Source organism: Haliotis rufescens, unplaced genomic scaffold (assembly GCF_023055435.1).
Source record: "Haliotis rufescens isolate VD_foot unplaced genomic scaffold, xgHalRufe1.0.p SCAF_5, whole genome shotgun sequence".
Lineage (NCBI taxonomy): Eukaryota > Metazoa > Mollusca > Gastropoda > Lepetellida > Haliotidae > Haliotis > Haliotis rufescens.
The window spans coordinates 2155913-2183908 of record NW_025964223.1 but is presented as its reverse complement, the minus strand read 5'-3'; the positions used below and the strand labels follow the sequence as shown (position 1 = coordinate 2183908).

The 27996-nt window shown below is 42.9% G+C and overlaps 1 protein-coding gene across 1 annotated transcript; it reads left to right on the top strand.

Annotated features, from left to right (window-relative positions):
• On the top strand, positions 1 to 26797 carry LOC125372992 (A-agglutinin anchorage subunit-like). Its single transcript, XM_048383772.1, has 4 exons — positions 1 to 42; positions 213 to 952; positions 1006 to 1985; positions 26586 to 26797. Exons 1-4 carry the CDS (start codon positions 1 to 3, stop codon positions 26795 to 26797), a joined length of 1974 nt encoding a protein of 657 aa, XP_048239729.1.
• Positions 26798 to 27996: the final 1199 nt, after the last annotated feature.

The following is a 27996-nucleotide window of genomic DNA, read 5'->3' as shown; positions in this document are numbered from 1 at the left end:
ATGTTGAAGAACACAAATTACAGAATAGCCAGTGAACAAACAGTACGGACCCAGTCAATACTGCTGTTCCTCCAGCAGTTATTTATTTTTTGGACTAGAATCTCACTATATTTATCATGCCATCATGTCATCACAGCTTCCTTGAGACCATTCAGTCATCTACAACCAGCACAGCTTCCTAGGGACCATTTAGTCATCTACAACCAGCACAGCTTCCTGGGGACCATTCAGTCATCGATAACCAGCACAGTTTCCTGGGGACCATTCAGTCATCTACAACCAGCACAGCTTCCTTGAGACCATTCAGTCATCTACAACCAGCACAGCTTCCTAGGGACCATTTAGTCATCTACAACCAGCACAGCTTCCTGGGGACCATTCAGTCATCTACAACCAGCACAGCTTCCTGGGGACCATTCAGTCATCTACAACCAGCACAGCTTCCTCGGGACCATTCAGTCATCTACGACCAGCACAGCTTCCTGGGGACCATTCAGTCATCTACAACCAGCACACGTTCAAGGGGACCATTCAGTCATCTACAACCAGCACAGCTTCCTGGGGACCATTCAGTCATCGATAACCAGCATAGTTTCCTGGGGACCATTCAGTCATCTACAGCCAGCACAGCTTCCTGGGGACAATTCTGTCATCTACAACCAGCACAGCTTCCTGGGGACCATTCAGTCATCTACAACCAGCACACGTTCAAGGGGACCATTCAGTCATCGATAACCAGCACAGTTTCCTGGGGACCATTCAGTCATCTACAACCAGCACAGCTTCCTGGGGACCATTCAGTCATCTACAGCCAGCACAGCTTCCTGGGGACCATTCAGTCATCTTCAACCAGCACAGCTTCCTGGGGACCATTCAGTCATCTACAACCAGCACAGCTTCCTGGGGACCATTCAGTCATCTACAACCAGCACAGCTTCCTTGAGACCATTCAGTCATCTACAACCAGCACAGCTTCCTAGGGACCATTTAGTCATCTACAACCAGCACAGCTTCCTGGGGACCATTCAGTCATCTACAACCAGCACAGCTTCCTGGGGACCATTCAGTCATCTACAACCAGCACAGCTTCCTCGGGACCATTCAGTCATCTACGACCAGCACAGCTTCCTGGGGACCATTCAGTCATCTACAACCAGCACACGTTCAAGGGGACCATTCAGTCATCTACAACCAGCACAGCTTCCTGGGGACCATTCAGTCATCGATAACCAGCACAGTTTCCTGGGGACCATTCAGTCATCTACAATCAGCACAGCTTCCTGGGGACCATTCAGTCATCTACAACCAGCACACGTTAAATGGGACCATTCAGTCATCTACAACCAGCACAGCTTCCTGGGGACCATCCAGTCATCTACAACCAGCACACGTTCAAGGGGACCATTCAGTCATCTACCACCAGCACAGCTTCCAGGGGACCATTCAGTCATCTACAACCAGCACAGCTTCCTGGGGACCATTCAGTCATCTACAACCAGCACAGCTTCCTGGGGACCATTCAGTCATCTACAACCAGCACACGTTTAACGGGACCATTCAGTCATCTACAACCAGCACACGTTTAAGGGGACCATTCAGTCATCAACAACCAGCACAACTTCCTGTGGACCATTCAGTCATCTACAACCAGCACAGCTTCCTGGGGACCATTCAGTCATCTACGACCAGCACAGCTTCCTGGGGACCATTCAGTCATCTACAACCAGCACAGCTTCCTAGGGACCATTCAGTCATCTACAACCAGCACAGCTTCCTCGTGACCATTCAGTCATCTACAACCACCACAGATTCCTCGCGACCATTCAGTCATCTACAACCAGCACAGCTTCCTGGGGACCATTCAGTCATCTACAAACAGCACACGTTCAAGGGGACCATTCAGTCATCTACAACCAGCACAGCTTCCTGGGGACCATTCACTCATCTACAACCAGCACTGCTTCCTGGGTCGAACACTAACACAAGTGGGTTTCAATGCTGCTCTGAATTGTGCAGGTTTGATTTGGGTAGGTGTGTTTTGTTTAGCACTGCTTTGAAAAAACTAACGTCAGACATCCATCATGGTTCGAACACTACCATAACATAAATCTTCAAACAGTGTATGTCAGTCCTTAAGAATCACTCAAAGCGTAACATAAGAAGTGAAGGAAAAAATATAGCCTGATGCTGACATCAATATCTTCTCCATGCCATGTACCCATGCTTGATGGGGAGCCATGGGGTCACAGAGTGCAGCAACCATGTGTGTGTGTGTGTGTGTGTGTTTATATACACACGTTTGATCTACTATATAACATGCACTACAGGGCTGGGACGGGTAACTAGGATAGTTTCTTTCTGACTATGAACGCATTCCTTTCATATGCTTGAATAAAGATAAAGCTTCAGTAAACTTCAGTGTATGCATGACCAGATCGTTTTATATGTGTATCTCAATACATTTTGCCAGGGCTACAGTCAAACTATTCCCAATTGGACATTTGTACCTATCTCTCGATACCTACAGCGGGTACCCAGGTTGGGCAGGGTAATTGGGGTTTAGGTACCCAGATTGGGCAGGGTAATAGGGGGTTAGGCTACCAGATTGGGCACGGTAATAGGGGGTTAGGCTACCAGATTGGGCAGGGTAATAGGGGGTTAGGTACCTAGGTTGGGCAGGGTAATAGGGGGTTAGGTACCCAGGTTGGGCAGGGTAATAGGGGGTTAGGTACCCAGGTTAGGCAGGGTAATAGGGGGTTAGGTACCCAGGTTGGGCAGGGTAATAGGGGGTTAGGTACCCAGGTTAGGCAGGGTATTAGGTGGTTAGGCTACCAGGTTGGGCAGGGTAATAGATGGTTAGGCTACCAGATTGGGCAGGGTAATAGGGGGTTAGGCTACCAGATTGGGCAGGGTAATAGGGGGTTAGGTACCCAGGTCGGGCAGGGTAATAGGGGGTTAGGTACCCAGGTTGGGCAGGGTAATAGGGGGTTAGGTACCCAGGTTGGGCAGGGTAATAGGGGGTTAGGTACCCAGGTAGGGCAGGGTAATAGGGGGTTAGGTACCCAGGTTGGGCAGGGTAATAGGGGGTTAGGTACCCAGATTGGGCAGGGTAATAGGGGGTTAGGTACCCAGGTTGGGCAGGGTAATAAGGGGTTAGGTAACCGGGTAGTAAATTTGGACTCGTCCCAGCCCTTATGCACTAAGACCAAGCAGAGCTGACCCTTGCCGAATCAACACTGCACCTTAAACAACAGTTCTTACTTGTCGCATGTTTACCTTCAAACAAGTTAATTTAACACAATCTACGTGAGATAACGACAGTCTACAAGGACAGGTCAGAGGAGGCAAACAAGTTATTTCTTCCCCTTACAAATAGTAAAACTCTATTGAAGGCGAAATACATCAGTGTCTTGCGCTTATTCTGTGTGTCTGTATGCACTGCATTATGGGATTGTTATCAAGTAGAATGACAGGTAAATACAGGGAACAGGACAGCACCTGACTTGGGGCACTCTATGGACGATCACATCCCTATCCCAGGGTAAAAATTACGCATCACATTGCCAAATTATAATAATAATAATTAGGATTTGGTGAGAGTGAGTGAGTGAGTGAGTGAGTGAGTGAGTGAGTGAGTGAGTGAGTGGGTTTAAATGCTGCTTTGAACCATGGAGGTTTAAGGTAGGTTTTAATGAGTGAGTTTTGAAAAGTTAGTGTGAGTGACATAGGTATAATGTTGTAATATACTGTGTAGTTTTATGGAGTGAGTGAGTGAATTGGGTTTAACACCTTATGAGTTGGGATAATAACACACCTCACATTTCGATGTTTAAACTTGCACAAGTCTCTAAGGCAATAATTATTAGTTTAAATCATTATTTCTAGATTATGTTAATAATAAGAACAAGTTGTCCCTATAAGAGACTGGAGTCCACATATCTAGACTTGCCTATTAGGAGGCTAGAATTACCGGGTTACTACACATCCATGGACTTTTCTTACAGCCCAGCCTTGGAGCAAGGCTATTATATGTACAGATTCAGATAATAACACCCCACAAAGAGGAACTAAATATGGCGGAGTCTGCTTACTTGACAATAGAACATACTGGATGAACAATTTTCTGCCATTTCAGCAAGTTTCTTATCTCAGGACAATCGGCAGGAATAATGAAACAATTGACATGTAACGCACAACATTCACAGCTTGTTGTTCACAATGACTGGTCACAGTGAAACTTGATACTGCTTATCACGAAACAGAAATGAAACGGAAAGTTAGTTCACAGGAAAAACAAGATTCTGAATTTCTGAGAATCGGCTCCTTATAAGGAGACACCTTACAGGCTGTTGTGCAATGTGATAAAGGGATTCCATTGACGCTGTCTGTCTCCACAGCAGTGAAGAAACATCGTGATAACACGCCAGTAGATACAAAACACACAGGTATAAATTGTAACAAACCTGCACAAACCTGTCCCACGTCAATAACACAAAAATAGCGTTGTGACAATGTCTGTTCCAGCTATCTGGCTGTTTTGAAGCTTCGGCAACAGAAATCAGGGACCTGTGTTTGACAGATTGGGGTGGGTTGGGTTCAAAGGGTCAGTCATAAATGCAATTACACAATTTAAGGAGGTTCATGCAGAACACAATTTAGGGGAGGTCATGGACAAGGGGAGGGTCGTGTTGAACACAATTTAGGGGAGGTCATGGACAAGGGGAGGGTCGTGCAAAACACAATTTAGGGGAGGTCATGGACAAGGGGAGGGTCGGGCAGAACACAATTAAGGGAAGGTCATGGACAAGGGGAGGGTCATGTAGAACACAATTTAGGGGAAGTCATGGACAAGGGGAGGGTCATGCAGAACACAATTTAAGGAAGGTCATGGACAAGGGGAGGGTCGTATAGAACACAATTTAGGGGAAGTCATGGACAAGGGGAGGGTCATGCAGAACACAAGTTAGGGGAGGGTCATGGACAAGGGGAGGGTCATGTAGAACACAATTTAGGGGAGGTCATGGACAAGGGAAGGGTCGTGTAGAACACAATTTAGGGGAGGTCATGGACAAGGGGAGGGTCGTGTAGAACACAATTTAGGGAAGGTCATGGACAAGGGGAGGGTCGTGTAGAACACAATTTAGGGGAGGTCATGGACAAGGGAAGGGTCGTGTAGAACACAATTTAGGGGAGGTCATGGACAAGGGGAGGGTCGTGTAGAACACAATTTAGGGGAGGTCTTGGACAACGGGAGGGTCATGCAAAACACAATTTAGGGGAGGTCATGGACAAGGGGAGGGTCATGTAGAACACAATTTAGGGGAGGTCATGGACAAGGGGAGGGTGGTGTAGAACACAATTTAGGGGAGGTCATGGACAAGGGGTGGGTCATGTAGAACACAATTTAGGGGAGGTCATGGACAAGGGGAGGGTTGTGTAGAACACAAGTTAGGGAAGGTCTTGGACAAGGGGAGGGTCATGCAGAACACAATTTAGGGAAGGTCATGGACAAGGGGAGGGTTGTGTAGAACACAAGTTAGGGAAGGTCATGGACAAGGGGAGGGTCATGCAAAACACAATTTAGGGGAGGTCATGGACAAGGGGAGGGTGGTGTAGAACACAATTTAGGGAAGGTCATGGACAAGGGTAGGGTCGTGTAGAACACAATTTAGGGGAGGTCTTGGACAAGGGGAGGGTCATGCAGAACACAATTTAGGGAAGGTCATGGACAAGGGGAGGGTTGTGCAGAACACAATTTAGGGGAGGTCATGGACAAGGGGAGGGTTGTGTAGAACACAATTTAGGGGAAGTCATGGTCAAGGGGAGGGTCATGTAGAACACAATTTAGGGGAAGTCACGGACAAGGGGAGGGTCATGCAGAACACAATTTAGGGAAGGTCATGGGCAAGGGGAGGGTCGTGTAGAACACAATTTAAGGAAGGTCATGGACAAGGGGAGGGTCATGCAGAACACAATTTAGGGGAGGTCATGGACAAGGGGAGGGTCGTGTAGAACACAATTTAGGGGAGGTCATGGACAAGGGGAGGGTCGTGCAGAACACAATTTAGGGGAGGTCATGGACAAGGGGAGGGTCATGCAGAACACAATTTAGGGGAGGTCATGGACAAGGGGAGGGTCGTGTAGAACGCAATTTAGGGGAAGTCATGGACAAGGGGAGGGTCATGTAGAACACAATTTAGGGGAGGTCATGGACAAGGGGAGGGTTGTGTAGAACGCAATTTTTATTTAGGGGAGGGTCATATAGAAGAAATTTTGTATTAAGGGTAGGCTTGTGTAGAACACAAGTTAGGGGAGAGTTGTGGACAGGGGGAGGGTCGTGTTGAACACAATTTCTATTTAGGGGAGGATTGTGTAGAAAAAAAATATATATTTAGGTTGTGTCGTGTGGAAGACAATTTAGTGGAGGGGCGTGGACAAGGGGAGGGTCGCGTAGAAGACAATTTTCCTCTTTTTGTGCTACGAACAAATATAAGCATTGTGGGGGATATATACAATACAGACATACAGAGCAATGAAGGTGCTCCCTGCTTGTAAATAGATTCAGTTTTCAGGTATTCAGCAATACCAGCTCAATCCATTCTTAGAAAAACACAATATGAGTACTTCGGATTACCTATCACCATCATTCAATGAGACAATAAAGTCTAAACTCGACTCCCTCTTCAAAGATGCTAATGCAACTAAAGGCACAGGAAACTTGGGACATAAAGGATAGTTATCAATGAAATAGAATTAGAACCTTATCTCAGTCACTGTAAAATAAGAAAATATCAAGTGCACTTTTCTATAATTAAATATAGAACCTGGTAAACATACAAATCCACCAACCCCACTACATCAGAGACTATGCTCCACATGTTCAGCCATGGATGATGAAAAACACTACCTACTTCACTGTACCAAACACACTCAAGACAGAAATATACTCTTTGGAAAATTATCCACACACAATGTAAATATCCACAATCACGAAAACAAAATATTTCACTACATTCTCTCAAATATTGAAGCCGTCAACATCAATTGCATTTGTTTCCATATCTATTATTTCAAACAATAAATACCCCTTGATCTTAATCAACCGGTGACATATTATGTATAATATCTTCAAATATGTACTATTGATATTTTTTTATATTTGTGTGTGTGCGTTTGTTTATATAAACACGTTTGATCTACTTTATAACATGCACTACAGGGCTGGGACGGGTAACTCGGATAGTTCCTTTCTGACTATGAACGCATTCCTTTCATATGCTTGAATATAGATAAAGTTTCAGTAAACTTCAGTGTATGCATGACCAGATCGTTTTATATGTGTATCTCAATACATTTTGCCAGGGCTACAGTCAAACTATTCCCAATTGGACATTTGTACCTATCTCTTGATACCTACACCTACATTATGTATAATATCTTCAAAAATGTACTATTGATATTTTTTTTATATTTGTGTGTGTGTGTGTGCATGCGTGCGTGCGTGCGTGTGTGTGTGTGTTTACATGTATTCATGCATGTATGTCAGTATATGTATGAATCATAATATTTTGTCATTTAAAAGATTGCATCTGTTACGTAATGGAATGCTTTCTGCAATAAATTTTATCTTATCTTATCAAATAGCCATATTTGCATTTCATAATATAATTTTCAAATGTACAAGTGCTTTTGAAATAAATGCCAAAATACATAGAAATAACTGTCAATGATAGTTCAAGACATTTACATTTAACACTTTTTACCATAAGCTCGGATATATAATAAAATATAAGAAAATAAGCATTTTATTTAATATGAAAACTAGAAATGTTGACTCCCAGCGAGTAGGCTGATTGTCACAAGGAGCTGCTGTCCCACTCTGTGTGTATGTGAGCTAATCCCCCATGTGGTGGTAAGAAATGCCGGGGACCTGTTTACCAACTTGGCCAGATGCTGTGTATGTCATTAACAATGAGGAAACAATAACGGTAGACTTGCACAAGTCTATTAGGCATTAATTATTAGTTTAAATCATAATTTCTAGATTTTGTAAAAAATAAGTTGTCCCTATAAGTGCCTGGAGCAGTGTTCACATATCTAGACTTGCCTATTTGGAGGATAGAATTACTACACATCCATGGACATTTCTTTCAGTACAGCCTTGGAGCAAGGCTACAAGGGGTGTCTGTATGTAATTGTCTACAGACAATGGTATGTATTGGTGGAGAAGGCGTATATATGGCTATCATACTAATCGTCAGACAACATGAACGCCACTTCACTTATTCCTTATTAAATCCATTTTCGGTCAATTACTTCTACTTTTTCTTACGTCTGTGTTAAATAGCTTGCAGACTGTCTGGCGAGAGAACAGCGACGCTTCTGTGGCCTGAGAGAAAGCATGGGACATTTCCCCAGGGAATCCAGCTGTACAGGGCTGTTATCTGATATCTGCAGGGGTTGGAGAAGAGTTTCTGTATTTTGTATTGTTTATTATATGTTTAGATTCTAGTTTTGTTAAGAATTAGCTTTGTGATTATTGACAACTGATCTGGTACGAAGTTATTATGTCCATCCTAAAACAATGTGATCTAATCTCCCTTGGACTGAGGTCAACTTTTTCAAACCATCCTCCAGTTCATCTCATCTCCCTTGTCAAGCTAAAGCGGGCCTCGCACATTCATAAACACCTGGCAATATGCAATAACCCACCACCATTTCACACCACCTCATCACACCACCACCTTCACCACCTCATCACAGCACCACCACCACCACCTCATCACACCACCAGCTCCACCACCTCATCACACCACCACCTCATCACACCACCACCACCACCACCTCATCACACAACCACCTCATAACACCACCTTCACCACCTCATCACACCACCACCACTACCACCTCATCACACCACCACCACTACCATCTCACCACACCACCACAACCACCTCATCACACCACCACCTTCACCACCTCATCACACCACCACCTCATAACACCACCACCACCACATCACACCACCACCACATCACACCACCACCACCACATCACACCACCACCACATCACACGACCACCACATCACACCACCACCACCTCATCACATCACCACCACCACATCACACCACCACCACCACATCACACCACCACCACCACATAACACCACCACCACATCACACCACCACCACATCACATCACCACCACATCACACCACCACCACATCACATCACCACCACATCACACCACCCACACATCACACCACCACCACCACATCACACCACCACCTCATCACACCACCACCACATCACATCACGACCACATCACACCACTACCTCATCACATCACCATCACCACATCACACCACCACCACCACATCACACCACCACCACCTCATCACATCACCACCACCACATCACACCACCACCACCACATCACACCACCACCACCACCACATCACACCACCACCACCACATCACACCACCACCACCTCATCACACCACCACCACATCACATCACCACCACATCACACCACATCACACCACCACCACCACATCACACCACCACCACATCACACCACCACCACCTCATCACATCACCACTACCACATCACACCACCACCACATCACATCACCACCACCACATCACACCACCACCACATCACATCACCACCACATCACACCACCACCACCTCATCACATCGGCACCACCACCACCACCACCACCACATCACATCACCACCACCACCACCACATCACACCACCACCACATCACACCACCACCACCACATCACACCACCACCACCACATCACACCACCACCATCTCGTCACACCACCACCACATCACATCACGACCACATCACACCACCACCTCATCACATCACCACCACCTCGTCACACCACCACCACATCACACCACCACCACCTCGTCACACCACCACCACATCACATCACGACCACATCACACCACCACCTCATCACACCACCACCACCTCGTCACACCACCACCACATCACACCACCACCACCACATCACACCACCACCACATCACACCACCACCACCACATCACACCACCACCACATCACACCACCACCACCACATCACACCACCACATCACATCACCACCACCACATCACACCACCACAACCTCATCACATCACCACCACCACATCACACCACCACCACCACATCACACCACCACCACCACATCACACCACCACATCACACCACCACATCACACCACCACATCACATCACACCACCACCACCTCGTCACACCACCACCACATCACACCACCACCACCACATCACACCACCACAACCTCATCACATCACCACCACCACATCACACCACCACCACCACATCACACCACCACCACCACATCACACCACCACATCACACCACCACATCACACCACCACATCACATCACACCACCACCACCTCGTCACACCACCACCACATCACACCACCACCACCACATCACACCACCACAACCTCATCACACCACCACCACCACATCACACCACCACATCACACCACCACATCACACCACCACATCACACCACCACATCACACCACCACATCACACCACCACATCACATCACCACCACCACATCACACCACCACAACCTCATCACATCACCACCACCACATCACACCACCACCACCACATCACACCACCACCACCACATCACACCACCACATCACACCACCACATCACACCACCACATCACATCACACCACCACCACCTCGTCACACCACCACCACATCACACCACCACCACCACATCACACCACCACATCACACCACCTCATCACATCACCACCACCACATCACACCACCACCACCACATCACACCACCACCACATCACACCACCACCACCACATCACACCACCACCACCTCATCACATCACCACCACCTCATCACATCACCACCACCACATCACACCACCACCACCACATCACACCACCACCACCACATCACATCACCACCACCACATCACACCACCACAACCTCATCACATCACCACCACCACATCACACCACCACCACCACATCACACCACCACCACCACATCACACCACCACATCACACCACCACATCACACCACCACATCACATCACCACCACCTCATCACATCACCACCACCACATCACACCACCACCACCACATCACACCACCACCACCACATCACACCACCACCACCACATCACACCACCACAACCTCATCACAACACCACCACCACATCACACCACCACCACCATATCACACCACCACCACCTCATCACACCACCACCTCATCACACCACCACCACATCACACCACCACCACATCACACTACCACCACCACCACATCACACCACCACCACCACCACATCACACCACCACCACCTCATCACACCACCACCACATCACATCACCACCACATCACACCGCCACATCACACCACATCACACCACCACCACATCACACCACCACCACCTCATCACATCACAACCACCACATCACACCACCACCACCACATCACACCACCACCACCTCATCACATCACCACCACCACATCACACCACCACCACCACCACATCACATCACCACCACCACATCACACCACCACCACCACCACGACCACATCACACCACCACCACATCACACCACCACCACCACATCACACCACCACATCACACCACCACATCACACCACCACATCACATCACCACCACATCACACCACCACCACATCACACCACCACCACATCACACCACCACATCACACCACCACATCACATCACCACCACATCACACCGCCACATCACACCACCACCACATCACACCACCACCACATCACACCACCACCACCTCATCACATCACAACCACCACATCACACCACCACCACCACATCACACCACCACCACCTCATCACATCACTACCACCACATCACACCACCACCACCACCACATCACATCACCACCACCACATCACACCACCACCACCACCTCATCACACCACCACCACCACCACCACATCACACCACCACCACCACCACCACCACATCACACCACCACCACATCACACCACCACCTCATCACACCACCACCACATCATCACACCACCACCACCACATCACACCACCACATCACACCACCACCTCATCACACCACCACCACATCACACCACCACCACCTCATCACACCACCACCACCACATCACACCACCACCAAATCACACCTCCACCACATCACACCACCACCACATCACACCACCACCACATCACACCTCCACCACCACCAAATCACACCTCCACCACATCACACCTCCACCACCACCAAATCACACCACCACCACATCACACCTCCACCACCACCAAATCACACCACCACCACATCACACCACCACCTCACCTTTATGTTTGTTGTTTAACGCTGCACTCAACAATATTCCAACTTTATGACGGCGGTCTGTAAATAATCGAGTCTGGACCAGACAATCCATTGATTGATATCATGAGCATTGATCTACACAATTTGGATAAGATGACATGCATCAACCAAGTCAGCAAGCCTGACCACCTGATCCTATTAGTCGCTTCTAACCACAAGCATAGTCTCCTGTTACAGCAAGCATGGGTTGCTGAAGACCTCTTCTACCCCGGATCTTCACTGGTCCTTCATCTATCATACTATGTAACAGACTAAAAGTATTTCAAAACAATCATGTTAGGCTTCAAATATCTAGTCTCAAATTTAGGCTTGACAAACTGTTGTTTAAGAATAAAAATTCCTCGACTTGATTGGGTGAGATCATCCTGCCCCAGACACAGAGTTCCCACACCAAGTTGTGTGCAGGATTGTGTATCACCTCCATGGTGCACCTGATACGCCGCCTAATTGTAACATATTGGCCTGCTTTACAATCACTTGATCAATAGAACATTTTTTATTAAAAACATCCTTTGAAAATGAAGGAAATTAGATGCAGTGGCCTGGTAAATATGACTGGGAATGTTTTGACTGGGGAAAACAAAGGCTCCATTGCCAGCTGTTGCCAATGGAGACACTGCCCAGACTCCCACACTCTCCTACAACCCTGTAAAGAGTTTAACAGATGGCCAAGCTAATGCCTGCACCACACAGCATCTTATTTTGTTCACAATGGTCCAATAAAAGAAAACTGTAAAAAGTTATATTCATTACTACCAGTCTTTGTAAGAATTTGAAAAAAATAATTTTTGACTCAGATTTGAGAGTTTATTCTCCAGTAGTACTGAGATTGATTTGAACATACTATTTAAAGGGTTAACAGGGCAATACGATCAGTATAGTTTGGGAAGCCGGTTGAGCCAGACCTGCTATAAAACTGATACAGGGAGGATGGGTTAAAATTGAAGATGATTCTTGCAAATTTAAGCTTAAGTCTTCTAACTATCTGAAACTGCAGCTGCAAGAATCCTGGGTGGAATTTGGCCAGAATGGTAATCTAATCAAGGGTCTAAGTACCTGATTAGGCTGAGAGTAAATGAAGCATGTTATGGGCTATATACTGAAGTGACTCAGTGTAACAAGTGATAAAAGTGCATTCAAAGACAAAACTGTCCCCATCTACAACGAAAAGAATCACCGAGGTTTAATTGTTTTAAGTTGTATAGTAAGACAATGTTGCTTAATCACATGCAATTCACATCTAATCACATGCAACTCACATCTAATCACATGCAACTCTCCATCTAATCACATGCAACTCTCCATCTAATCATATGCAACTCACCATCTTATCACATGCAACTCACCATCTAATCATATGCAACTCACCAACTTGTCACATGCAACGCACCAACTTGTCGCATGCAACGCACCATCTAATCACATGCAACTCACCATCTAATCACATGCAACTCACCATCCAATCACATGCAACTCACCATCTAATCACATGCAACTCACATCTAATCACATGCAACTCACCATCTAATCACATGCAACTCACCATCTAATCACATGCAACCCACCATCTTATCACATGCAACTCACATCTAATCACATGCAACTCACCATCTAATCACATTCAACTCACCATCTTATCACATGCAACTCACCATCTAATCACATGCAACCCACCATCTTATCACATGCAACTCACATCTAATCACATGCAACTCACATCTAATCACATGCAACTCACCATCCAATCACATGCAACTCATCATCTAATCACATGCAACTCACCATCTAATCACATGTAACTCACCATCTAATCACATGTAACTCACCATCTTATCACATGCAACTCACATCTTATCACATGCAACTCACCATCTAATCACATGCAACTCACCATCTAATCACATGCAACTCACATCTAATCACATTCAACTCACCATCTCACATGCAACTCACCATCTTATCACATGCAACTCACCATCCAATCACATGCAACTCATCATCTAATCACATGCAACTCACCATCTAATCACATGTAACCCACCATCTTATCACATGCAAATCACCATCTTATCACATGCAACTCACCATCTATTATGTAGTTATAAACAATAAGGATGAGCTTATCCATGAATGTTTCATGTCATGTGGAATTACCCAGCAGCTGATCACTTCCTCTTCCTAATCAACGTCATGCTTCAGTGTGCCCAAATTAACAAAACACATGATCATGTAAAAATATTATTAAGCCATTTAGTTAATGATGTTTTTTGTAAAAAGATGTTTCTAATAACCAAAATAATGGTTCTCTGGGTACAAAGTGATTTACTGCAATCCTATTTCAATAATCACATCATCCAAATAAAAGCTGATTTCATAAACCAAGTCTGTTATCTTCATCTTTTTGACTGAAAAAAACTCTACTTCCGAGAGCAGTGCAGACAGTCTGAAGATGCAGTGTTGATAGTTTCCCAGAAACAAGTCTCTAGGAGCAGACAGCAGTAGCCATCAACAAACACAAAAGTACAAGCTCAAGTGAGACAATCGCTAACGTCCAGATAACTGGATGAGGTTGCTGCCATCTGTTGCTCCATAACCTAGCTGCAGTTGTATCATAATCCGTGTTTTGATGACCTTTGCAAAAGAATTATTAGATTGTCATAGATTTTTTTCAAAAATGTACCGGTACTTCAGTGTGTTCTTCTTTCAGGCATTTGTTATAGGTACATTGGTCTTTTGTTAATTTTCAGGTCGACCCGCCTACCAGTGTCAAAATTGTTGACGAGATAGTTGTTTGCTTGTTACATTTGCTTTCCCCTTACGCGAACACCTGGTGTCACAACTCATTTTCAAATGTTTTACAGCTATTTTCTTCCTTTACGCCATATGGAACCTGTTTCGGTGGATAATCTAGAGTGGTTATTCTCTTGCATCTATATTTAATGAGGATATCTGGGTTTGATCACAATAATCAAACTTTATACTTAAAATGTGTTATGTACAAAACGTTGAGAAGATATTTCGTGATATCTCTGTTTCCCTCTGTTTTAGATATGTTGCACTGGCCTGCTTGTGTTATGAGTGTTTAAGAAAAATAAGTACTGCAATTTCATTGCTTACATTTTAATTTCCCTTAGGTACGGCTCTGGGACATCCATCCACTGTTATGTACAGATACCTTGAAAACTTTCTTTTAAAAGACCTCGCACCTTATATTGTTTTTTAATTTGGATGAAAATCTAAAAGGAAATTTATTAATGCTTTAATTATGGACATCATTTTTCTACAAATTTCGTTAAATGTGATTCAGTTACGGGGTGGACAAGCCCATTTGACACAAGTTACAAATTATCACAGCAAGTTACAAAGACATGTCTATGACTAACAAGTGACAAGCAAGTGACCAACAGGTGACCAGCAAGTGACAAACAAGTGACAAGCAGGTGACCAGCAGGTGACAAGCAAGTGATCAGCAAGTGACCAGCAAGTGACAAGCTGGTGACCAGCAAGTGACAAGCTGGTGACCAGCAAGTGACAAGCAAGTGATCAGCAAGTGACAAACAAGTGACAAGCAGGTGACCAGCAAGTGACAAGCAAGTGATCAGCAAGTGACAAACAAGTGACAAGCAGGTGACCAGCAAGTGACAAACAAGTGACAAGCAGGTGACCAGCAGGTGACAAGCAAGTGATCAGCAAGTGACAAACAAGTGACAAGCAGGTGACCAGCAAGTGACAGGTGACTAGCAGGTGACCAGCAGGTGACAAGCAAGTGATGTGACATCAAGCACTTGGACATCAGGACCGACTTGTATCGTTTTTTACTTGACAGGGACTCACCAATCATTGCGCTAAATATTTTTAGGAGTTGTGATCGTAGGTTGGTGTCATCCATAATATCCATGATAATCCATAATATTTCAAGACTGCATAAAGATATGACCATTAAAACTCATTTTGCAGCAATCATAAACCCAAGGTGACAGGCCCTGTAGCACTGAACTCATGAACAACAACTGCCCACTGTGCTACCCTAGTACTCCTCCCGCATTAATACTGCTCAAAAGAAGTTAAAGAACACCCGATATTTTCATACAACTATAGTTAATCTGACATCCCATGACAGGTTAACTAAAGTCATAAGAAAAAATTGGTTGTTCCTGAATTTCTTTTGAGTAGTACATAAGGAAAAAAGTGTCAAAAATGAAGTTATCACAAAACATAGATGATTCCTCACCAAATTTAGAGCATTCTTGCCTGAAAAATGATGCCAGATCTATAACATGAGGTGAAATTGGGTTTAACGTCGCATCCAAGATTATTGCACTTATATAGTGCATGTGTGTGTGTGTGTGTGTGTGTGTGTGTGTGTGTGTGTGTGTGTGTGTGTGTGTGTGTGTGTGTGGCTGCTTGAACTAGTCCTGGCTGATGCCAATTTATAGTGCTAGCCAACTAAGATTTTTTTACTAAAAGCCTAGGCAAGTCTATATCAAACTAAACCAAGTCTAGTTTCCTAACAGCAGAAGAGGAAAAGTTAATTTGAAGAAACAAATTACAATTATTTTAAAGAAATGTTTTCATAGACTAAGTGCAACGTCCATGTGGAACTGTTTGCATCCCTGGGACAACCACCAACACTCTTAGTAAGCAGCATCTCCCAGTTTAGTCCAGCTGTTATGGACACCTGATAGCCGAGCATAGATATCATATCTTTAATTTGACATAAACAAACACAAATTATGATAAACAGGGCTGAATTTGTTTCTTTTTTATCTCTGGTGTGATAACTGCAATTTATCTAAAACAATCTGATAGCCTATCTAAGCTGATGGCCAATAGGGTTAGTTGCCAAGATAGTAGCACCAATGAGTCACTCAGCTGGTGGAAGTCTTCTGAAGCATTCAGGATGAGAAACAGTTGTAGGGAAATACAATTAGTGTCAGTTATCATGATACAAAACCTTGATAAGGTATGTCTTGGTTGGGTATGACACAGTGTTTGCAGTAATGAATGTTTCACATCTTTGGATGATTTTAGTGAAAAAGCATATCTGTCGAAACTGAAAAGAAAAAACTAAAAGATGTAAAACTAAATTCATATTAAAGATGGAAATCATCAAAAGGGCATCCTGTCAAACATGCATTTACAGCAAAACCATACTTTCTCAGGTCAATTTAACTCGCATGTATGTTTCTTAACACTGTGTTAACCTTGGTTTTTGTAGTGATGATGTGTGAGACATGTACGTAGAGTAGGTGAATGGGTGACTGAGATTGGCAAGTTTGACTCCTGAGAGTTTCTAGCGGTTCAGTCATGCCCCACACTGAAACATATGTTACACTGTGGTGTCTCCTGAAGCAAGTGACTTTGTTTGAAATATGTCTCTATTCGTCCGGCAATGAATGGGTACCTGGAAGGATGAGATGGTAATTCGACTTGTAAGACAGCATGGGTTGTATACTGCCCATTAGACTAACATTTAGTCTCTGAAATCTTATATTACACAATATCCTTCTTGACTCTAAAAATAAAAAAATTCCCTATGCTGATTTCAGAATGGAATAGAGCTAGCTTGAGCTGGCTAGACTTGCTTTTGTATGCATTTCTAGATTATTATTTTTTCATAAAATAAATATATTCCACGGTCATGGTGCAGGACTAACTAACTGCCCACATACAGACAGGGGTAATAATTAAGTAGCGCTGTGGATTTGAATTCCTTTCTTAATATTAAATATGTATGGATGTTGTCATTAGTATATGGGTGTTGTCATTAGTATATGGGTGTTGTCATTAGTATATGGGTGTTGTCATTAGTATATGGATGTTGTCATTAGTATATTGGTGTTGTCATTAGTATATGGATGTTGTCATTAGTATATGGGTGTTGTCATTAGTATATGGATGTTGTCATTAGTATATGGGTGTTGTCATTAGTATATGGGTGTTGTCATTAGTATATGGATGTTGTCATTAGTATATGGATGTTGTCATTAATGTATGGATGTTGTCCTTATATAGTATATGGGTGTTGTCATTAGTATATGGGTGTTGTCATTAGTGTATGGATGTTGTCATTAGTGTATGGATGTTGTCCTTATATAGTATATGGGTGTTGTCATTAGTGTATGGATGTTGTCATTAATGTATGGATGTTGTCATTAGTATATGGGTGTTGTCATTAGTATATGGGTGTTGTCATTAGTATATGGATGTTGTCATTAGTATATGGGTGTTGTCATTAGTATATGGGTGTTGTCATTAGTATATGGGTGTTGTCATTAGTATATGGATGTTGTCATTAGTATATGGATGTTGTCATTAGTGTATGGATGTTGTCATTAGTATATGGGTGTTGTCATTAGTGTATGGATGTTGTCCTTATATAGTATATGGGTGTTGTCATTAGTGTATGGATGTTGTCATTAATGTATGGATGTTGTCATTAGTATATGGGTGTTGTCATTAGTATATGGGTGTTGTCATTAGTATATGGATGTTGTCATTAGTATATGGATGTTGTCATTAGTATATGGGTGTTGTCATTAGTATATGGATGTTGTCATTAGTATATGGGTGTTGTCATTAGTATATGGGTGTTGTCATTAGTATATGGATGTTGTCATTAGTATATGGGTGTTGTCATTAATGTATGGATGTTGTCATTAGTATATGGGTGTTGTCATTAGTGTATGGATGTTGTCATTAGTATATGGGTGTTGTCATTAGTATATGGGTGTTGTCATTAGTCTATGGGTGTTGTCATTAGTCTATGGGTGTTGTCATTAGTGTATGGGTGTTGTCATTAGTATATGGATGTTGTCATTAGTGTATGGATGTTGTCATTAGTATATGGGTGTTGTCATTAGTATATGGGTGTTGTCATTAGTATATGGGTGTTGTCATTAGTATATGGGTGTTGTCATTAGTATATGGATGTTGTCATTAGTGTATGGGTGTTGTCATTAGTGTATGGGTGTTGTCATTAGTATATGGATGTTGACATTAGTGTATGGATGTTGTCATTAGTATATGGGTGTTGTCATTAGTGTATGTGTGTTGTCATTAGTGTATGGATGTTGTCATTAGTATATGGGTGTTGTCATTAGTGTATGGGTGTTGTCATTAGTGTATGGGTGTTGTCATTAGTATATGGATGTTGTCATTAGTGTATGGGTGTTGTCATTAGTATATGGGTGTTGTCATTAGTATATGGGTGTTGTCATTAGTATATGGATGTTGTCATTAGTATATGGATGTTGCCATTAATGGATGGATGTTGTCATTAGCATATTGATGTTGTCTTAAGTGTATATATGTTGTCATTAGTATATGGGTGTTGTCATTAGCATATGGGTGTTGTCATTAGTATATGGGTGTTGTCATTAGTATATGGGTGTTGTCATTAGTATATGGATGTTGTCATTGGTATATGGGTGTTGTCATTAGTATATGGATGTTGTCATTAGTATATGGGTGTTGTCATTAGTATATGGGTGTTGTCATTAGTATATGGGTGTTGTCATTAGTATATGGATAGTGCCATTAATGGATGGATGTTGTCATTAGCATATTGATGTTGTCTTTAATGGATGGATGTTGTCATTAGTATATGGGTGTTGTCATTAGCATATAAGGTGTTGTCATTAGTATATGCATGTTGTCCTTATATAGTATATGGGTGTCATAAGTATATGGGTGTTGTCATGAGTATATGGATGTTGTCATTAGCATATGGATATTGTCATTAGTTTTAGGATGTTGCCATTGGTACATGGATCTCATCATTTAAGGATTGAAGTTGTATTTGTTGCGAAGCGTTTCACGGTACATTTGCTCACGTGAGGCACTGTCTTCATCAGCTGATGAACGTCAACAAATACAACTACAATCATTATATTGACAGAAACATAAATCATAACAAAACAATCCATTAAACATTAAACTTTAATTTAAAGTGAACTATATCAACGCGAAGAGTCGTGACGTCACCCGTCCCAAACATTCCATTTGAAGTGACTTCCCTTGGTCGACTTGCCTTGGTTTTACAAATGGTAGAAAATGGCGGCTACGGCAATGTCATTCACTTGAAACAAAAGTTGCACCCAGTAAAGTTAGCATTGGAAAGAAATCCAGACCCAGCCGATGCTGAAAATGGATTGATATAAAGGTTCTGCGAACTTTGGGTGTGTGTTTGTGTTGTGTCATATCACGGCTGCTGATGACGGGGATTACCGCTAAAGCAGGAGCATTTGGATTTCCCCAAGCAATACACGACAGTGTGGATTTCTTTTAGTAAGTCGAGCATTCCCTGTTATAGACAATATTAGTATTTGGATGTTGTCTTGTAAACAACACTGAGTGCATTAAGGACACCTGTATTACTGAAATGAACAAGTGATAGACCAAGTGTCCAGTTGGGGGACTGAATGTGATCGATTGCTCTGAGATGTTGTCACACGAATAGTATTCCACACTGCAATGCTCCTGATGCATTTTCAGCTTTTACTTAAATAACCATACAGAATGCATGGCTATGTTGTGCAGGTTTTTTGTTGTTTCGGTTGTTGTCCTGTTGTTCTCATTAAAGTCGTCATTCTTCATCCTCTCCTGAATATGAACTCTTCACCGCCACATTGAATAACTCAACATGCCACTAACCAGGTTATCATGCGATGATGTTACGGGTTATCAGATGATGCTATTATAGGTCATCCGTTGTCAACAAGTTCATCAAGTCAGCCGTAGTTTCGTAATACATCCATAATATGATTACTTCCATGAGGCTGTCTAGAATATAGTTACGATTTCACTTTCAGAGTTTCACGTACCGCTTGATGGGGGTAGGGGACTGCAAATATTTGTTCTATCTGCTGCACTGGGGATAACGTGATTAGCTTGTTAATACCATGGTGAGGTGAAATGGAGTTTAACCTCGTGTTCAAGATTATTGCACTTATGTAGCGACGTGCGTGCGTGCGTGCGTGCATGCGTATACCATACCGGAGTTTAACATGACTACCCCACTCAAACACAGTATACTGACTCCGAGCCGACCAAGTGCCAGCAAGGTAACAACAAGTACCATCTTTTATTGACATCTTTTAACATCTTTTGATATGACGTGACAGGGGTTTAAAAACCAGAGCTTCGGCTCTCCGGGCAGATGCTCTACCACTAGACCACTAGATCAGAAATATTTTACAAATATGAATATGAATATTATTAAGATAATAAAATATGAGCACAGATTATTTATTAAAGCAAACCTCCTACTGTACATTATGTATACTTGTGCTAAATTAATAGTTGTATGAATACCATATGAAATTATTAAGTATGGTTTCAAAAAGATGTGTCTTTAATTTAATTTCATACGTCATAAAAAATAGGATCACATTTTCAAGGAAATGAAATTAATGTGTGACCCAGTTTTCCAAGGGGCTTCACTGTGCACTTTCTTTCACCATGCCACGACCCCAGATAATGGGCATGGGTTAGAACCCGGAATTGACCCGATTAGGACCCTTGGTTTGTCAGTACCATACCAATATGTATTTGTCTCACCGATGTGGTAAATGTCTAAATCATGCATCAGTTTCGGCTACCCCCTAGGCAAAGTGCTAGATGCAACTCACTTGCATAAACGGGGGCATGGGTGGCCCAGTCGTCTGAGGCGCCGTGATTCGCTGTGCAGAGTTGTGTCCCTTGGGCACGCCAGAAAACCTATAATTGTGGGTTAGCAACCGATTATGTTTCTAGGTTTGTCAGCACCATACCCGTGCTCGTGGGTTTCACCGAAGTGGTAAACGTCTGAGACCTGTATCACGTCGGGCTTTCCTCCCACATTAAGCTCACATACTGTGATATAACTGGAATACTGTTAAAAGCGGCGTTAAACCCAACTCACTCACTCACTTGCATGAACACAAACTTGACCCATTTACCTGAAGCACATCTATAATCATAATTATAATAAATGGATACTTGTCCATCTGTTGAAGCATCCCAAAAGCACTAACACCATTATTATCTGGTTAATAGATCAGTGTGCAAAGAAAGGACAATGTGTAATAAAAAATGTCAGTTTGAACGAAAGGACACTAAACTGCGAAAGGACATTCTTTAGCAGTTGAGTGTCCTTCCGTGTGCACTGACATTCTTAAGTACACATTGTCCTTTCTTTTCATATGACATCTTTTTGTAAAATTTGACTATTATACCCGGTATTGCATACTTTTGACCTTTATTTCAACTTTGTATTTTTTTACAGGTGTCTGTTTGTTTGGTAATTTGACCTTTATTAGTAACATTTAGTACTTTAATCGTAACATTTGACTATTATTGCATACTTTTGTCCTTTATCTCAACTTTGTATCTTTTTACTTTTTGTTTTGTAATTTTACCTTTATTAGTTACATTTGATACTTTAATCATAACATTTGACTATTATTGCACACTTTTGTCCCTTTATTTCAACTTTGTATTTTTTTACAGGTGTCTGTTCCTTTTATAATTTGACCTTTATTAGTAACATTTAATACTCTTATCGTAACATTTGACTATTATTGCATACTTTTGTCCCCTTGTTTCAACTTTGTTTTGTTTTACCGAACGGCTGCCCATAGTAATGTATAACTGCACTGTAAATGATTGGCAACTATTACTCAGTATATCACAATATCAATGAGAATCTCTTAGGCTTCAAGATACAACAGGTATATCATGTGTTCACATCAGCCCACTACCTGCGGTATTTCCATGCAAATTTGTGTCATCATTAATCCACTGCCCTATACTTCACACATAAGTCAGAACAATATGTGGTGTCATGCCCTATGCCTGTATAAAGATACATATTTCATGACAACTCTCTTCATAATCAAATAGAGAAATGATTGTCTCTTTTAGCTGGAAATGATACAATATGCCTGATGTTAGTGAGTAGCTATTGTACATAATTTCTTCCATTTCAATTAGTAAATTAGATTGCTTTACCCATGAATAAATTCAATTTTCATGAACATCCCTTGCTTATTAGACAGGAGGCATTAACTGTAACTAGTTGTTTACACTTCACATGACTATTCAGAGTCCCGTGGAATGCACTGGACGCATAAAAGTGTCACACAAAACAATTTCACTGGAAATAAAATATTCATGACTTGTTGAAATGTAATGATAAATTTGTTGCAGGTGTGAACAGGTGCATGTGTGGGGGTTAACGAGCTGACAGACCATTCAACTTGACAAATACTGTACACCTCACATGTGCACATCTTGACCTTCGGTAAGACCATTCAACTTGTCAAATACTGTATGCTTCACATGTGCACTCCTTGACCTTCAGTATGACTATTCAACTTGACAAGTACTGTACACCTCATATGTGCACATCTTGACCTTCGGTAAGACCATTCAACTTGACAAATACTGTATGCTTCACATGTGCACATCTTGACCTTCAGTAAGACCATACAACTTGTCAAATGCTGTATGCTTCACATGTGCACTCCTTGACCTTCGGTAAGACCATTCAACTTGTCAAATACTGTATGCTTCACATGTGCACTCCTTGACCTTCGGTAAGACCATTCAACTTGTCAAATACTGTATGCTTCACATGTGCACTCCTTGACCTTCGGTATGACTATTCAACTTGTCAAATACTGTATGCTTCACATGTGCACTCCTTGACCTTCGGTAAGACCATTCAACTTGTCAAATACTGTATGCTTCACATGTGCACTCCTTGACCTTCGGTAAGACCATTCAACTTGTCAAATACTGTATGCTTCACATGTGCACTCCTTGACCTTCGGTATGACTATTCAACTTGTCAAATACTGTATGCTTCACATGTGCACTCCTTGACCTTCGGTAAGACCATTCAACTTGTCAAATACTGTATGCTTCACATGTGCACTCCTTGACCTTCGGTAAGACCATTCAACTTGTCAAATACTGTACACCTCACATGTGCACTCCTTGACCTTCAGTTGAGACCATTCAAGTTGTCAAATACTGTATGCCTCACAAGTGGGACACTACAGCTACCTATTGACATAAAATGAGTTTCCAATAGATCTGGGTTACAATTTGTCTTCAGCAACCCATGCTTGTCGTTAGAGGCGACCAATGGGATCGGGTGGTCAGACTTGCTGACTACATGCATGTCGTTGTATCTCAATTGCATAGATCGATATTCATGATGTCAATGATTGTCCAGACTTGACTATTTAAAGACCCCTTTCATACATCTGGAATATTGTTGAATGCCGTAGGGTTGGGCAAGTACCTCAGGTACTGGTGTCGAGGGTACTAAGTAGAACCCAAGTGACCACAGGACTACCCTGACCCGTGGTTAGTCATTTGATTATATTGTCAAATGGCTTAAATTATCTAGAACTCCATGGTTACATTGTGACAAAGGTTTACATTTCTTTCTGACTATGCACACATTCCTTCTGACTTTATAGGTTTGCATGAAGAAAAAACTTCAGTCAAGTTCAGTCAACTTCAGTGTATGCACAACCAGACCGTTTAATACGTGTACCTATAAATTTTCTGCCGGAAATACGGTCACACATTTCCCAATCAGACATTTTGTACCCATCTCTCGAGACCTACCAGGTAGGGTCGGGTAATAGCGAGGTGGGTACCCCGGTAGTAAATATGGACTCGTCACAGCCCTAGAGTGTGGTGGTTAACAACATCAAATTACAGAAACTCTATCATTTGATGAGATCAATAGGACTTTAAGAAATTCTTTGTTTACCCTTTGAGTGAAGACCTGGAGTTGTCACTGATTTTCAGTGATCCGTTCATATATTTTTCAACACCATTTTTCTTTTTGCACCCAATGAAATAAGATTTGGCAGATAATCGACAATGGTTGTTCTCTGTCGTTGACGTTTTATGTTTACATACATCATGTCAAACATGCCACTGATCAACACCTGGTGGGGTAGCCTAGTGGTTAAAGCTTTCGCTTGTCACACCGAAGACCCGGGTTCGATTCCCGACATGGGTACAATGTGTGAAGCCCATTACTGGTGTCCCCCACTGTGATATTGCTAGAATTTTGCTAAAAGTGTTGTAAAATCATACTCACTCACTCACTCATCAACACCCTCATGATTTGATCTGATATTTGAGACCTCTTCCAGTAGAAGGGATTGCTCAGCCTAAAATAACATTCAAGAATATTGATGTGCCTACCCATGAGCATGGAGCCACATAATGCCAACGTATGTCCGTAATAACACAGCAACAAATGATGAAATCAGACAAATACTTTGTCTTCATCTCTACCGATGCACAGATGCAGTCATGAGCTGCTCCAGAGAAACAAGCATGCTTTACTCTCATGCTGATGTAGAACTATCGACGTAAGTAAATACCTATAGACAGAGGACAAATGAACATATGATAATGTCATCATCTCTGTTTGATATAAGCAGCCCTGGCTAAATATTTACCAGGCTAATTAAGATATATGTATATATGAATCAATGAATGTGGTCCTAAGTAGGTAAATATTCCCTTGTGTGCATTTTCCTCCCAGAGAAAGAACTGGTTCTAGTGGTAGCTGAAGATGGACCGTTCATCTCAGCATGTAAAAGCTTTTAAATTAAAAGCTAACAAACCTGTCAAAATTTTGTTTGTTGCAGATTTTGATTTCATTTAAACATGTTTGCCACAAATCATTTGCTGAAAAGATAATTAAAATTCAAACTGGTTGTAAGTAAGTAGATTCAATCAGTAAGGACTTCAGAACTGTAGTGCAGCTACAACTGGTGATGAGGTACAAGCTACAACTGGTGATGAGGTACAGAGGTACAAGCTACAACTGGTGATGAGGTACCGAGGTGCAAGCTACAACTGGTGATGAGGTACAGAGGTACAAGCTACAACTGGTGATGAGGTACAGAGGTACAAGCTACAACTGGTGATGAGGTACAGAGGTACCAGCTACAACTGGTGATGAGGTACAGAGGTACAAGCTACAACTGGTGATGAGGTACAGAGGTGCAAGCTACAACTGGTGACGAGGTACAGAGTACAAGCTACAACTGGTGATGAGGTACAGAGGTGCAAGCTACAACTGGTGATGAGGTACAAGCTACAACTGGTGATGAGGTACAGAGGTACAAGCTACAACTGGTGATGAGGTACAGAGGTACCAGCTACAACTGGTGATGAGGAACAGAGTACAAGCTACAACTGGTGATGAGGTACAGAGGTGCAAGCTACAACTGGTGATGAGGAACAGAGTACAAGCTACAACTGGTGATGAGGTACAGAGGTGCAAGCTACAACTGGTGACGAGGTACAGAGGTGCAAGCTACAACTGGTGATGTGGTACAGAGGTACAAGCTATAACTGGTGATGAGGTACCGAGGTGCAAGCTACAACTGGTGATGAGTTACAGAGGTGCAAGCTACAACTGGTGATGAGGTACAGAGGTACAAGCTATAACTGGTGATGAGGTACAGAGGTGCAAGCTACAACTGGTGATGAGTTACAGAGGTACAAGCTACAACTGGTGATGAGGTACAGAGGTGCAAGCTACAACTGGTGACGAGGTACAGAGGTACAAGCTACAACTGGTGACGAGGTACAGAGTACAAGCTACAACTGGTGATGAGGTACAGAGGTACAAGCTACAACTGGTGATGAGTTACAGAGGTACAAGCTACAACTGGTGACGAGGTACAGAGGTACAAGCTACAACTGGTGACGAGGTACAGAGTACAAGCTACAACTGGTGATGAGGTGCAGAGGTACAAGCTACAACTGGTGATGAGTTACAGAGGTACAAGCTACAACTGGTGACGAGGTATAGAGGTGCAAGCTACAACTGGTGATGAGGTACAGAGGTACAAGCTACAACTGGTGATGAGGTACAGAGGTACAAGCTACAACTGGTGATGAGGTACAGAGGTGCAAGCTACAACTGGTGATGAGTTACAGAGGTGCAAGCTACAACTGGTGATGAGGTACAAGCTACAACTGGTGATGAGGTACAGAGGTACAAGCTACAACTGGTGATGAGGTACAGAGGTGCAAGCTACAACTGGTGATGAGGTACAGAGGTGCAAGCTACAACTGGTGATGAGGTACAGAGGTACAAGCTACAACTGGTGTTGAGGTACAGAGGTGCAAGCTACAACTGGTGATGAGGTACAGAGGTACAAGCTACAACTGGTGATGAGGTACAGAGGTACAAGCTACAACTGGTGATGAGGTACAAGCTACAACTGGTGATGAGGTACAGAGGTACCAGCTACAACTGGTGATGAGGTGCAGAGGTACAAGCTACAACTGGTGATGAGGTACAGAGGTACAGAGGTACAACTTGTGATGAGGTACAGAGGTGCAAGCTACAACTGGTGATGAGGTACAGAGGTACAAGCTACAACTGGTGATGAGGTACAGAGGTACCAGCTACAACTGGTGATGAGGTACAGAGGTACAAGCTACAACTGGTGATGAGGTACAGAGGTACAGAGGTACAACTTGTGATGAGGTACAGAGGTACAAGCTACAACTGGTG